Here is a 13,553-nt window from a genome sequence, read left to right as displayed (position 1 = left end):
ACTCCCTTTTTAAAGCCGGTGCAATTTTCGGGCCGATTTTCCAGTCATGCGAGAATCTTTTGATCGGGCCGACTTTCAGCCTGATCATGCGTCGTGAGTCATGTAGTGTACAGGGGGTTACGAAGGGCGATCAGCCTCACAACCACCTCACAATCAGGAATCGTGAGGTCCGGAGAAAATCAAACATTGTGGGCAAATCGCTCAGTGCGCATGCGCAAACAAGGATTTTTCTTCTTATTCTTCCTCTCAGCTGTAAACACAGCAGCGTGGCAGGGATGCAATCAGTGAATTGCAGTTCTGTCTGTAAAATTGACAGACTGTATTAGCCACGTTTGCTCAGCCATTTCTTTTTCCAAATATGTTGTCGCCTTTTCTTTTTAGGGCTTTTAGCACAAAATTGCATAAGTTGCTAAGGCAGCATGTTTCTCTATAGTGAGCTTCATATTCATCTTTGACTCATTTGGCTTCCAGATAGACGAGTCAGAGCAGCTCCATCTCACTGCAGAGCTGAGTCCCACGTGGTTTTTAGTCGCACCATGTGAGCAGGTAGATCGCATGAGAGCGACGGGCCAAACAGAAATCATGAGCTGTGAACTCACACGGTACGACTAAACCCTACGGTTTTAGTCGTACAGTGTGAGCAGTAGCTGCGTGCAACGACTGACAAATATTACAGTGTATGCTTGTCTTAACAGGAGGAAACCTCCAGCAGAACTAGAACCCGACTCAGTGTGAGCAGCCATCTGCTGATGCTGACTGGGTTGAAGGAGACAGAAGCAGACAGAGAAAAAAATGACTGCTCATAGGTGGCCAGGTCCAGGATAGACACAGCCGGCCAAACGAGAAGTCACTCTCCTTCATGATTTGAGATGTCAGGGCAACAGATCTATAGACACTGATGACTGTTGGCCGAGTCTTCTTTGGTCCCAGAACAAGGCAGGAGGTCTTTCACATCACTGGAACTGTCTCCAGGGTCAGACTAAGGGTGAAGAGGTTCTGTAGAAACCCACAGAGCTGCTCTGCTCAGGACTTGGGCTTCTGACATGGGGGGATGCCCTTCTCTGTCTAGTCTTTTTGTGCCAATAGCAGGTTTTCTTTCAAGGTTGCCCTATAAATATCTCTATCCAGTCTTTTCCCATCTATTCTGACCACCTTTCTGTTTCTTCTAAAGACTTCACAGTAAAACATTTTAGTTTCAAATCCTGATTTGAAGCCTGTTTATGGAAAAGTAACTTCCTATTAGATTGCTTTCTTGGTAGAAGTGCTCGGGCAACTTCCCGCTCTCTCTCTCTCTCTCTCTCTCTCTCTCTCTCTCTCTCTCTCTCTCTCTCTCTCTCTCTCTCTCTCTCTCTCTCTCTTTCTCTCTCATGATGACTCAAGGAATCATGACTCTTCGATAATACAGTAGTTTCAATAACATCTTTCTTTAGATGACTACAGAGTTTTATAAATGTCATATTAGTCATAGCTTTAAAGACAAGATAATCTCTGTATTGGTCAACAGTGCAAAATCTAAAAAGTCACAACATTTTTTTAAATATTGTTTTCAAATGTTTTTAAATTTATATGTTATAAAGTTATTTTCTTGTCATTTGTTTTATTGATATTTGCATGTTTTTTCATTCAGAGTTCAAACAAAACAGTGAAACATCTCTTGAGTTAAAAAGAGCAGAAATAGAGAATAATCTTATGTTATCTGCCCCCTTTACCTAAAACTAAACATTTGAAATTATCTTAAAAAATCTTATATAATTAAAAGCATCAACAAGACAATAAGCATCGGAAACAGATACAGCATCGGACCCCAGTCGGCCTCGGCAGATGGCCACTGACACTGAGCCTGGTTCTGCTGGAGGTTTCTTCCTGTTAAAAGGGAGTTTTTCCTCTCCACTGTCGCTACAAGCATGCTTAGTGTGAGGGATTGTATTTGAGTCAATGAGTCAATGCAATCAACTGGTTTTCCTTAGATAGAAATCAATTTGTATCAATTTGACTGTATGATCTGGTTGAACTGTAAAGTGCCTTGAGATGACATGTGTTGTGAATTTGGCGCTATATAAATAAACTGAATTGAATTGAATTAAAATAGCATCGCAAAAGAAAATCATTTGAGATAATCTGTGAGGATGGAAAATTAGACATCTTGCTTCGTGGCTGTTTTTACTTATTAATTAATTTAAACTCTTTTGGAAATCAAGATGAATAAAAAGATTATCAAAATGACAATGAGCTGAAGGAGGAAAACCTGAATACTGACCCAGAATGCACCTGTTATAAATTAAAACTAGGTATTTATTCACCCAGTATGGCATGAGGTGAAAGTTTTCTCTAATGGGAATCATCAGTATCATAATGAGGAACAGAGAGCAGAGGGACTTTCACCTGAGCTACAGTTAAACCTGAACAGCCACCTGGCCATCAGAAAAACAGTAGGGATAATTTCTGGGACCTCCTAGCTCTGTTTGCTTCATGATCTGAGTAATATCTAGTCCTTAAATTCAATCAAATGGAAATGTTAAGAAGCTAAACACATGAACAGGGCCTAGGGACCACATCCAGTCCAATTCTTCAATGCAATGCAAGTTTATTTATATAGCACCAGCATCAGTAGCAAGACAATTCAAAGTGCTGTACATGAAAACAAGAAGCCTAACAAACAGAAACACATTCATTGCGGTGTTATAAATGTACTTCATATAACATCCCATAAAAAGAGTAATTAAAGTAAATAAACATGGATAATAACATTAATAATAACAAAATGAAAGAAAAAAAACAGTCGGACTGCAAACTTTATTAATAATGTTTAGTTATCCCAGTCAAAGGCAAATGTTAGCAATTAGATTTTTATTTTTGTTCTGGATTAACAGCAAACTAGGGTTTCAGAGCTTTTACAGTTTTCTGGCATTTGTTCCAGATTAGTGGATCCTAAGATTGTAAAGCTGCTTCTGTGTGTTTGCTTCTGGTTCTGCAAAGTAGACCTGATCCAGTAGACCTGAGAGCTAAGCTATTCTGGGACCTATAGACTAACAATTGCATTTTAAAGTCTATTCTCTGAGATACGCGAGCCAGTGGAAGGACTTTGGATCTAGGGTGATGTTTTTCACTTCCTTTGTTCTAGTGAGGATGCAGGCAGCAGCATCTGAATCAGCTGAAGCTGTCTGATCCACTTTTTAAAAAATAAAAACAATAAATTATTCTAGTAAGAACTAAGTTTTGTATATCTAGACAACTTTACACATTTTAGTTGGCCATTCTGACAATGATCAGCTTGACTGAATATGTATTTATGATATCTGAAATAAATTTCTTTATAGCTGTCATGATGGGTTCACTGAAGGAGACCCAGTTATGCAGAACACCACTGACGGACACAAGTATGAAAAGTTGAACAGTTTATTAAAGCACAAAACACACAGAATGTACTGATTCTGGTTCGGGCCTGGGAACTGGTTCACCGGAGTCTGCGTGAGAGACAGCACAGTTAGTGACTGCTGACAGGGTTTGATTTCCACTGGTTCACTGATTGTACCTTGAGGGTTCTTCAGGTTAACCTTGGGAGAGTCACTGTTGGTTCTGGAGAAGGGTTTGTCAGAAGAGTCCGTTTGCTGCTTCAGCGTCTCACGTCTTAGCTTGAACAGACCTTGGCTTAGATTTCCCAGCTCTAGTCCTGAGCTGCTTGGGGGTTCTCTGTGAATCTTCAGGGTTTGGCTCAGAGGGTCGGCTCGGCAGGTTAGCTCTTCCAGAGATCTCACAGAGGAGGCACGGGTTTCCTGGAAAACAGAGACAGTAGTTAGAATCCAGACTGGATTCAAAGTCATGGAGATACACTGAGGATCTAGGCTTTAGCGCTGACCAACTGGAACAACACTGCGGCGTTGAGGCAAGGTCTGAAGACAGCTTATATAGTGGATCCTCTGATGATCTTTGACGAGCTGCAGCTGTGCAGGAGGCTCCCTCAGAGGATCCACGGCGGACTCTGCTGGAGAAAGATGGGATTTCTCCAGCTCCCAACAATAGCTAAAATAACACTAATGCACAACACTAACAATAGGACTATGGAGATCGAAAATTAATTTCTAGTCATCCAGAATGTTTAATCTAGATCTGAAGAATCTCACTTAGTTTGAAATGGTCATTTTGATATCAGGAATACATTTTCAGTAAAACTCAGTAATACATATCAAAATGGCTTTCCGTAGACTGTTGTGAGCACGGTAACCTCATGAATTTATTCTTGAATTCTTGAATGGTAATAGATCAATGCATCTATTTACGGAATTAATTAATCTATTTATGTGTAACCTTAAAGTCATTTCAGTAGTTCTTCATGTACTGCAGAAAAATCCATAAAAATAAAATGATCCACATGTTGCTCAAAATACCTAAACCAATTATGATTAAATCTCATATTCAGTCAACTGAGTTGTAAGATCCTCTCCCTATAAATATTTAAATCTCAGTGAAAGTATCAATAATTATTTGATAAGATCCTTGTCAAACGGAAATGCAATGTTTGTTTTTAAAGCCTAATGTATCTAACGGACCTAAATGATTTTTTTTTTATCCCCAAAACAACGACAAATCTGTTGTTTTATTTCCTTAATAAGGAAATAAAACAAAATGGTTGGCTGTAAAAGAGCGGAGACAGAGGACACTTCACAGCTGTGGGGAGAATCCCTTACGCTCCAATAAAATGCTGTGATTAACAGCATCAAATGCTGCACTGAGGTCCAATAATCCCAGAACCGTGGTTCCTCCACAGTCTGTGTTTATATGGATGCCATTGACAAAGACAGTCTCTGTTCTGTGGTGAGGAGGGAAGCAGGACTAGAATAAGTTGAAACAGATGGTCGTTGTTTAGAAGGTGTTTAGCTGCTAAAGCAGAGCTTTCCCAATAATCTAACTGATGAAGGTGAGGTTTGAGATGGGCCTCTAGTTCTGCAGTAGCAGCTTGTTCAAGTTCCTTTTTTTTTCAGCAGCGGTTTTATAGTTGCTGTTTTTAGGGTCTGGGGGAAATCACCTGATAGAAGGAACGTGTTCTTTGTTAGAGTTAAATCAGATGATGACAGGCAGAGCTTTCTTAGGGAAAGGTGTGGGTAAAACATGCAGGCAGCACAGCGGAAGAGCTCAGTTAAATGATTCCTTCTAGGTTTTTGTAGTTTATTTGGTGAAATTGAAATCTCCTATTTAAAGAAAACTTTGGTGCTGGACTTGACATGGATGTACAGACTATCCCTTTGATCTTTGGGGTCGTTTTCAGTGAAGAAGTTCTCAAATTTATTGCAGGCCCTGGTAGACTGGAGTTCGAATGCTACAGTCACTGTATGGCTTGTTTGGCAAATGAGGCACAAGCAGGACCTAATCTAGCCTTCATGGGAGGTGATGAGAAAAGAAGAAGAGACCATAAAGTGTTTGGTTGAAATAACAAATACTGTAGAAGGGTAGAACAGAGGTAGAATGAAGTAGAATGATGTAAAGTCCTCTCTATGTCCTCCAGCAGTCAAAGCCCATAGCAGGATAATATAGAAAATAGTTTAAGAGAACTTTGGATGAGTTATGAGAAAGGTGACACCCTTACACAGGATTAATTGGCTGATTGGACAAAAACTGTGTCATTTATACACGACAGAATTTTCCGATTAGCCAACTGCATTTTTCATTGGTCTATATTTATACTTTTAGCTAACTCCTGTTAGATCTTAGTTTCCCAAAACATATGAAGGTTAGGACATTAGATTGTGTTGGACAAAGTAGACGTAATGAAATGTATTTTTGTAAAACTCTGGAGGGCTGTGTCTTCTTTCACGCAAATAGTAAGAAACCATATAGCTCTTGGCAGAAGCTAAGAACCTAAGGAGGTCCTTATGCTATCTGAATTGCCACAAGGATGCATCCTGCCTCCTAGTCCTAGCTACTTCATTACAAATTCTAACTGGTTGTCATGGAAGCGGGTTGGCAGTAAAGGGGACGGGGGTGTGGAAAGTCCAAACAGCTTGTTTAGAAGAGGGCTGAATGAAGAGTTTTACCAAAACGGCAAAAAACATGCTCTGGGGGCTCATTGTTAAAAATGTTTTAGTCGGGTCGACAGTGGCGTGGATGTAGGTGTTTGCCCTGAAATCAAAAGGTTGACGGTTCAAGTCCACACTCTGGCATTTAGTGTTGTTGTATCCTTGGACAAGACACTTCACCTACATCAGAGGGCATGGTGGTGCCAGTGTATGCCACCACCAGTGCCCCAGGGCAACTACAATGTATTTTTTATATATACTCTAATAATCCCAGAGGGAAATTACTTCTCTGCAGTTAACCCATCCCCAAAGCCCTATGCCTTAACCACCTAGGCCGCCACTCCCCTCTTTGCCATCATAAGTGTGTAAATGACTGTATGTAGTGTGAAGTACTATGGTCAAGTCTCTTAATTTGAAAAAGCGCCACATCATTTATTTGAAAATGTAGCATAATATGGGACCTTTAAACCCTTGTATTTAATCCAATCAGAGGCAGCTGGTGGAGTTTTCACCAGAGAAACCTTGCCTTTTTTCAACCTTGGTTGAAATATTTCAAATTCTATTAATTTCTTCCTTCGTATATTGATGTATGCTATTTTCTCTCTAGAAAAATGTTTTAAATTCAGTTTATTTTACCTGCAAGGCCACAAAATACCTCGCTGAGTGGTGGTTATAGACATCACATACCTACTCCCATAGTAAACCAAATACTTTCTTAAGGTCTATTCATAACATGTTAGTGTGTAAGTAAAGTGTCTGTAATTTCTTTTGACTCTTTCTTATAAGTAAGGGAATGACTGTCAAAGACTGAACAGGGCAGACCCTCGTGCTGGTGTGACATTGTGAATGTCTGGTTCCAGAGATGGGAAGTAACGAAGTACAAATACTTCGTTACTGTACTCAAGTAGATTTTTCTGAGATTTTTTGATACTTTACTTTACAACTTATTTTTATGACGACTTTTTACTTCTACTCCTTACATTTTTACACAAATATCTGTACTTTCTACTCCTTACATTTAAAAAAAAATTGGCTTGTTACTTTAGTTTAGAATCATTTCAATGGAGTTACCGTTATTATTTTTCACGTCAACAATACAAAATTCAATCTAATTGGATGGGAATCTACGTTGCATTTGACGCACCACTACAAGATGAATCAACAGATTCGGCGGTATTCATTTCATTGTGGCAAATCATTGCAGCTTGGACGACGAGATGATTGAAAATGAACACAACGGAGATCTAGTCCTATTGGCAGACATCCATTTAAAATGTAGGCAACGACATGAAAAAAGTGGTTTCTACTTTTACTTTTACACTTTAAGTAAATTTACAAGCCTGTACTTTGTTACTTTTACTTGAGTAAAGAAGTTTAATCAGTACTTCCACTTTTACCAGAGTATTTTTTAACACAAGTATCTGTACTTTTACTCAAGTACGGAAAGTGAGTACTTTTGCCATCTCTTTTGGTTCTCATTTACTTTGCAAAGTAAATAAAGTGTCGGCTGAGTAAAATCCATTGATCTCTTCGTTTTTTAAACTGGACTGTATAGTTGAAATCTTTTTTCACACGATACCTCACATGAACCTTCATTCCCCTTTGGATTCATGCTCACTCTAATGATGGGAGCTTGAAGGCAGCAAGTCTTAAAACACAGGGCAACAACAGCTGCACAAACATAACAGAGGAGATAGCCGAAACATGTCATCATTGGGGTCACCCTCCTACCTGCAGAGTCAGAGGTTTATATGTTAAAACTGTTTGAAGTCCGGGACGGAGGTGGGGTCTACTTTGTGCAAGCATCATACTGGTTGTATAAAAGCAGGTGGTGGTTCAGATGCATAAATGTGTTCTTGGTTTCCTGGTTATTGCCATCGGTGTTTGATCAGAAAAATGTTTGTCGTGTTTTTGGTCTTGACATGTCTGACCGCCATCAGCAGTGCGGACCACCACCACCACCACCAGCCTTGTCGTAAGATACTCCACACTTCTGTTAAATCTCTCAACTATTTCGTGTTCTTATTAGATGCGTTTTGTTTTATTAATGCTGTTAAAAGTTGATTTCTTAAATTTCCCCATGTGGTTTGGACATGGAATCATCTTTTCTTTTCTTTCAGATTCGCCCAACATGACTGGATTAATGAATGTGGTGAGTCTTTATCTGTATTTTAATTTAACAGAAAGGAATTTCAGATGGCTTAATTTTCTGCTTTGAATTATAAGATCACCACAAAGGGTGAAACAAGAGCAGTCGGTGCCTTTACTTACGATTCAGTGGGCGAGAAACTAAGGTTCACATCCAACGAGAGCCATCCCACAGATTCCTCACGTGGTCTGGACCTGCTGATGTTTTTCAAGGAGGTAACTTGTTCTTTTATTCTCAGTTAGAAGGAAGATCACATTGTTCTTTTTATTTGAAGTGAATGTGTCCGTAACCCCCCTAACCCCACACAGGATATCTTTTATGAGATTGACGGTAAAACCCAGAGCTGTACGAAGAACAAGCTTCACATATCATGGCATCCTCTTGATATTCCCAATGATGCAAAGTTTTACACGGCAATGACCATGGGGAGCTCTTCTGTTGAAGACGAGAGGCTGAAGATCAATGTCTGGGGCGGGGACCTGCCCAATACTAAAGGTGGGTTGGATGCAAAAAAGACCTGTTTCCATACAACCTTATCAATTCAGTGAAAAACAAATGTGTTTTCTGGTTCCTGTCAGCTTCCTATTGGACGTCTGCAACCATGGGATGTTTGCCAGTGTCCACTTTCTATTTCACTGATACCACATCATTCCTCTTCGGGTTAGTTTCGAGTGTTTTTTTTGGGCATCTATAAACAGAATGTAATAGGTAACTTTACCAAATTTCCATGTAATTTCTACTTTTATTTTTCAGCCTCACGGACATTGAGCCTGAAGTCAAGGATCCTGACCTCCTCACTCTGCCCTCTTTCTGTCATGGAAAGTCTGTGGAAGACACCCCTGAGGGGACGGTTAACAGCTTCGTGAATGAATTCATGTAGATCAAATGTCAGTCAGCAATAAAATTCAAAGCATGAACTGTTGACTGTTTTTCTTAAAACCACCTGGTTTTACCACATCTTTCTCTCATTGGAGAAAAGAACTCGCAGTGGCCTGTTCAGATTCTATAAATCGGTTTTATTGTCAGATAAAGGGATACGCACTGCATAATTGATTTTAAAATATGTGGAGATTTTCTATCAGCAAAGGTCTAGTTTGAGGGGAAAATATCAGACTTGACCTCCTTTCATGGGATTTAATTTTAAGAGAGAACCTATAGATTTGTTGCTGTAGTGATTTGTTTGGTTCTTGGTAAAATTAAGTTTTCCTGACAGCAGTATTAGAAGCTTAAAGTTTTACCTGCATGTGTAAAATGAGCATGAACATTTTTTTCAAAAGCTATTAAAAAAATTTATTTATTAAAACAATATTTAACACTTACTCAACTTTAGGGCTTTGTTACATATTTAGTGGCAATTAATAAAAACAAATGTTACATTTGTATCTTAATCAATGTTGTTCATAGTTAAAAAGAAGGAGCTCAAAGTTCCGCTTTTTCATAAAAAAAAAATAAAAAATGAACTAAGTGCCAATACCTATAAATGAACTAGTTCCAGTTCATTTGGTAAATGAAGCCACAATAGAATCTGGTATTTCCCCCTTTAAATGTGTGATCATAATATATAGAAAGGAATGGAAAATACTGGATGCAGTAAAGGTATACTGGATGTGCAGTGAAGCCTTTATTTAGCCAAATTGCACAAAACTTCAGAAACATACAGGAACACTCAGGTTCTGCTGAAAAGATCTAGATCCATAATGATCTCTTCTGTTCCTCATTCAGTAGCAGATATTTCCCAAGATAGCTTGGATGGTTTAACTCCATGTGAGGCTTTGATTTTGAAGTGGACGTGGCTGAGGTACGGACTTGTTTGTTATGTCCTGGTGGTCAGTTTGCCCCAAAACCCGAGTTTTTTTCTGTCCCAGTCTTCCTTTGTTAGTTGATGAAACTCTGCTAAACTGGCATTAGAAATACCAGCAGATGAGTCTGAATGGAGCAGACTAGTACTAGCAGCAGACATGCTGCTCTGTCAGGATTTTTGCTGTAACAAGTGCAGCAAAACCTGACTTCATCCACTGAAAAGTCTTGTTTTCAGTTGAACACAAACGAGAGCTGTGAGTGTCATTCACTAGTCTCAGAGTGAACGTAGCTTCGGTTCACATTCATTACTTCAAAACTGATCCGTTCAGTTCCACCGTTCACTAAACATAGGAACGCTTTCAGTGAACGCCGTTCATGCACAACACTGCCGATACTGTTCAGTTTGCTTTAATGTTATCATCATTACACCTCTCTACAAGCAGGTATGATATGCATGAGTTTACACATATAACGCAAAACGCAACTTGAGGTCAGTATAAAGCCAGAAAACAAAGTCATATAAAGGCTTGATTGTTTTAACAGAACAGATTCCATCCTGTAAAGAGATATCAACCGTAAGGTTTTGGATTTTGTGGGTAAACCTTCTGCTGTTCAACAGATTTCTAGCCTAAAATTTATTCATTATAAAAGTAGTTAGAATAGATCTGCCACTTTTTTCACAGGTACCCGGTATTGGTTAGATGCGTAGAACAGATCATTATGTGGATGCACTATAATTTTCTAGAACTGAATAAAAAACAAACCGAGGTAATAATCTTAAGACCAAAGGAGCAGAGATCCAGAATTAGCTCCCAGCTTCACCTACTACAGCCAGAAACCAATGATTATGGCTGAAATCTTGGTGTCATGATGGACTCAGACCTGAACCTGCAGAGACTCATAAAGGCAATTACAATGTCAGCCTTTTATCAGCTGAAGAACATCTCTAGGATTAAAGGACTAATATCCAAGCAGGATCAGGAAAAACTCATTCATGCATTTATCTTTAGTAGAATAGATCACTGCAACATTGTCTTCAGAGGTTTGTCTCAAAAGTCCATCAGAAAGCTGCAGCTGATCTAAAACCCTGCTGCCTGTGTTCTCACTAGAACTAAGAAAGTAGATCACATTAGCCTGGTTCTGAAGTCCTTCCTCTGGCTCCCTGTAGCTCAGAGAATAGACTTTAAAAATGCTTCTGTTAGTCTTGAAATCACTGAATAGATCAGCACCTCAATCCATACAGATCTGTTGTCAGTGTATCAACCTCACAGATCACTCAGGCCTTATAGTTCAAGCCTACTCTGTCCATCCAGAACTAGAACCAAACACGGAGAAGCAGCTTCTATGTTACACTGATCTAGAATAAACTCCTAGAAGACTGGAAAATAGCTGAAAGCCTGAGTTCTTTGAAGTCAGAGTTAAAAAAACATTAGTTTAGAGCTGCCTTTGACTGATGAAGTTAAACTCAAACTGAGGAATCATTGATTCAAGTTTGTGGTCTAACTGTTTTATTTGTTTTACTAACTGCTTTTATCATGCTTTTATCTTTTTTTGCTTTTCTTCTGCATTTATTTTGCTCTAATATTAATAATAATAATATTGTTTAACTCATGTAAAGCACTTTGAATTGTCTTTGCACTGAACTGTGCTATATAAATAAACTTGCCTTGTCAATTCAGAATTTTCTTAAATACCGGGACCGGTAATGATATTCATGTCAGATTGATGCATCTCTGATTTTATCTATATGTTTCTTTTTTCTGCTGAACAACCTAATGGCTGTGAGCAGGAATGATCATTCTAGATCGGCTTGTGGCTGAAGGTGCTCCTCTGCAAAGGATAACACATGCAGGGAGCTGTTACTGATGATCATGTTGACTTTGGAGAGTACTCCCTCCTTTGCTGCCTGTCCAGTAGCTCCCCTTGTGTTGAACTTTGATCAGCTTATTGTTTGTTGGTCGTTATGTTTGGCCTCCTGTGCTGATTAACAATGCTGAAGGATCTTAGGAAACTTAAAAGCTTGGGAGGCACCTCCGAGTGTGTGATGCTACTGAGTTTAGAGATTTTCTGGTCCCTGCAAAAAAAGAAATCTAAGTAAGTTAATTTGTTGCACATGCAAAACCCTGTATCCTTCCCGAAAGGGAACGCCTGTTAAACACGTGTGAGAACATTCAGAAGTCCATTTCTGCTCATGCACGCTCTGATTAAAAGTTGCTGTTTGCATCACTGATACATGTTCACTTTCCAAAGGAGATTTGTAATTTTTACACTATGTCAGACTCACCACCAGTAAGTGAAAATGGGGACAAGTACGTAGGACGGCCTTACGTAAACATATCACCAGAATGATTGATGATTAGGAGGAGGACCACTTATTTTAAAAAAAGAACATCCTCCATAATACCTTTAACATAAGAAAAAAATGCTCCATTATCTTATTTCAAGTGCACGGTATCTAATTATCTTGTTTTAAGAGTAAAAATACAAATTCAAGTGAATTTTTTTTAATTTAACTGATAGAATTAAGGAAAAATACAGTGATTTTAAGAAGAGATTTTTCATTTTTAGAGGAGTTTTTGCAGTGTGCTTCGGTTGTGCCAGGTGTTTTCTGACTTCTGAAATGTGCTGCATTATTGCAGTACAATATCACTGAATGCCTTAAAAATCTATGAGAAGAACCCGAAAATACTGCTGAAATTACCATTCAGCTTAAGAAAACTGGGGTTGGTAATATTTAGACTCTCCAGCATATTTTGCAGTAACAATAACTCAGTAAATCCATAAAAGGGGATTTTGAATGAAACTAAGAACGAGAGTTACTGATCAGACTGGAAAGGGTTAATCATCTTGAAACAGTTGCAGTCAGAAAGGGTAAAAAATGAGGAAACCAAGACCACTTCTACCTTCCTCTGTGGTGGTTAACCATCTAGTATCATTCTAAGAACATAGTGTATGACAAGGTCACAAAATAACCCTTGGTGATTTTTGTATAAGTGAGAACACCAGACATTTCAGACAAAACATGGTGATCGGTATGAGGACAACAGTTGTTCTTGAAACATTATTCTACACCTTAACTACATTTGAGATTTCTTGAAATGGCTTTAAAGAAAGTTTGTTTACTGTTTTGGTGAATCCATCCCATTTTGTAATTCTTTACTATCAGGAAGTCCACAAACTGTAGTTAAAAACCTTCAGCTGATCCAAAATGCTGCAGGCAGATTTCTGATGAAAATTAAAAAGAGAGATCATATCTCTCCTATCTTAGCTTCTCTTCATTGGCTTTCTGTTAAATCCAGAATAGAATTTAAAATCCTCCTTCTCACATATAAAGCCTTAAATGGCCAAGCTCCATCTTATATCAGAGATCTGATTGTTCCTTATGTTCCTAACAGAGAACTTTGCTCTCAATCTGCAGGTTACTAGTGTCTGGCTAGCTCATGTGGTAAGTCAACCGTCCTGCAAACAGGAGGCCTGAGTTTGTATCACAGCTGGGGGGAATGAGCTGCCAGAGTGGGTCCTTAGGTAAGACCCTTCATGCTACTGCCTGCTTTGGGGGAGTGGCAGCCTAGTGGTTAGGGCATTGCGCTTGC

The 13,553-nt window shown here is 39.0% G+C and overlaps 1 protein-coding gene across 1 annotated transcript; it reads left to right on the top strand.

Moving 5' to 3' along the window:
- The first annotated feature begins 7,825 nt into the window (after window positions 1–7,825).
- On the top strand, window positions 7,826–9,077 carry epd (ependymin). The gene is made up of 6 exons (XM_038296687.1): window positions 7,826–7,986; window positions 8,132–8,163; window positions 8,238–8,375; window positions 8,469–8,655; window positions 8,739–8,820; window positions 8,914–9,077. Exons 1-6 carry the CDS (start codon window positions 7,860–7,862, stop codon window positions 9,038–9,040), a joined length of 693 nt encoding a protein of 230 aa, XP_038152615.1. The 5' UTR covers window positions 7,826–7,859; the 3' UTR covers window positions 9,041–9,077.
- The last annotated feature ends 4,476 nt before the right edge of the window (window positions 9,078–13,553 follow it).

Source organism: Cyprinodon tularosa, unplaced genomic scaffold (genome assembly GCF_016077235.1).
Source record: "Cyprinodon tularosa strain WSP-4 unplaced genomic scaffold, ASM1607723v1 ctg110, whole genome shotgun sequence".
Taxonomy (NCBI): Eukaryota; Metazoa; Chordata; class Actinopteri; order Cyprinodontiformes; family Cyprinodontidae; genus Cyprinodon; species Cyprinodon tularosa.
The sequence above is the reverse complement of the archived record's forward strand: the minus strand, read 5'-3'. Positions and strand labels throughout refer to the sequence as shown.

Excerpts from the sequence above, each read along its gene's own strand:
- epd (XM_038296687.1), top strand. The coding sequence starts at position 7,860 with ATGTGTTCTTGGTTTCCTGGTTATTGCCATCGGTGTTTGATCAGAAAA. Across the intron at positions 8,164-8,237 it reads TGACTGGATTAATGAATGTG|ATCACCACAAAGGGTGAAAC; the intron begins GTGAGTCTTTAT and ends TTGAATTATAAG. Across the intron at positions 8,656-8,738 it reads GGACCTGCCCAATACTAAAG|CTTCCTATTGGACGTCTGCA; the intron begins GTGGGTTGGATG and ends GGTTCCTGTCAG.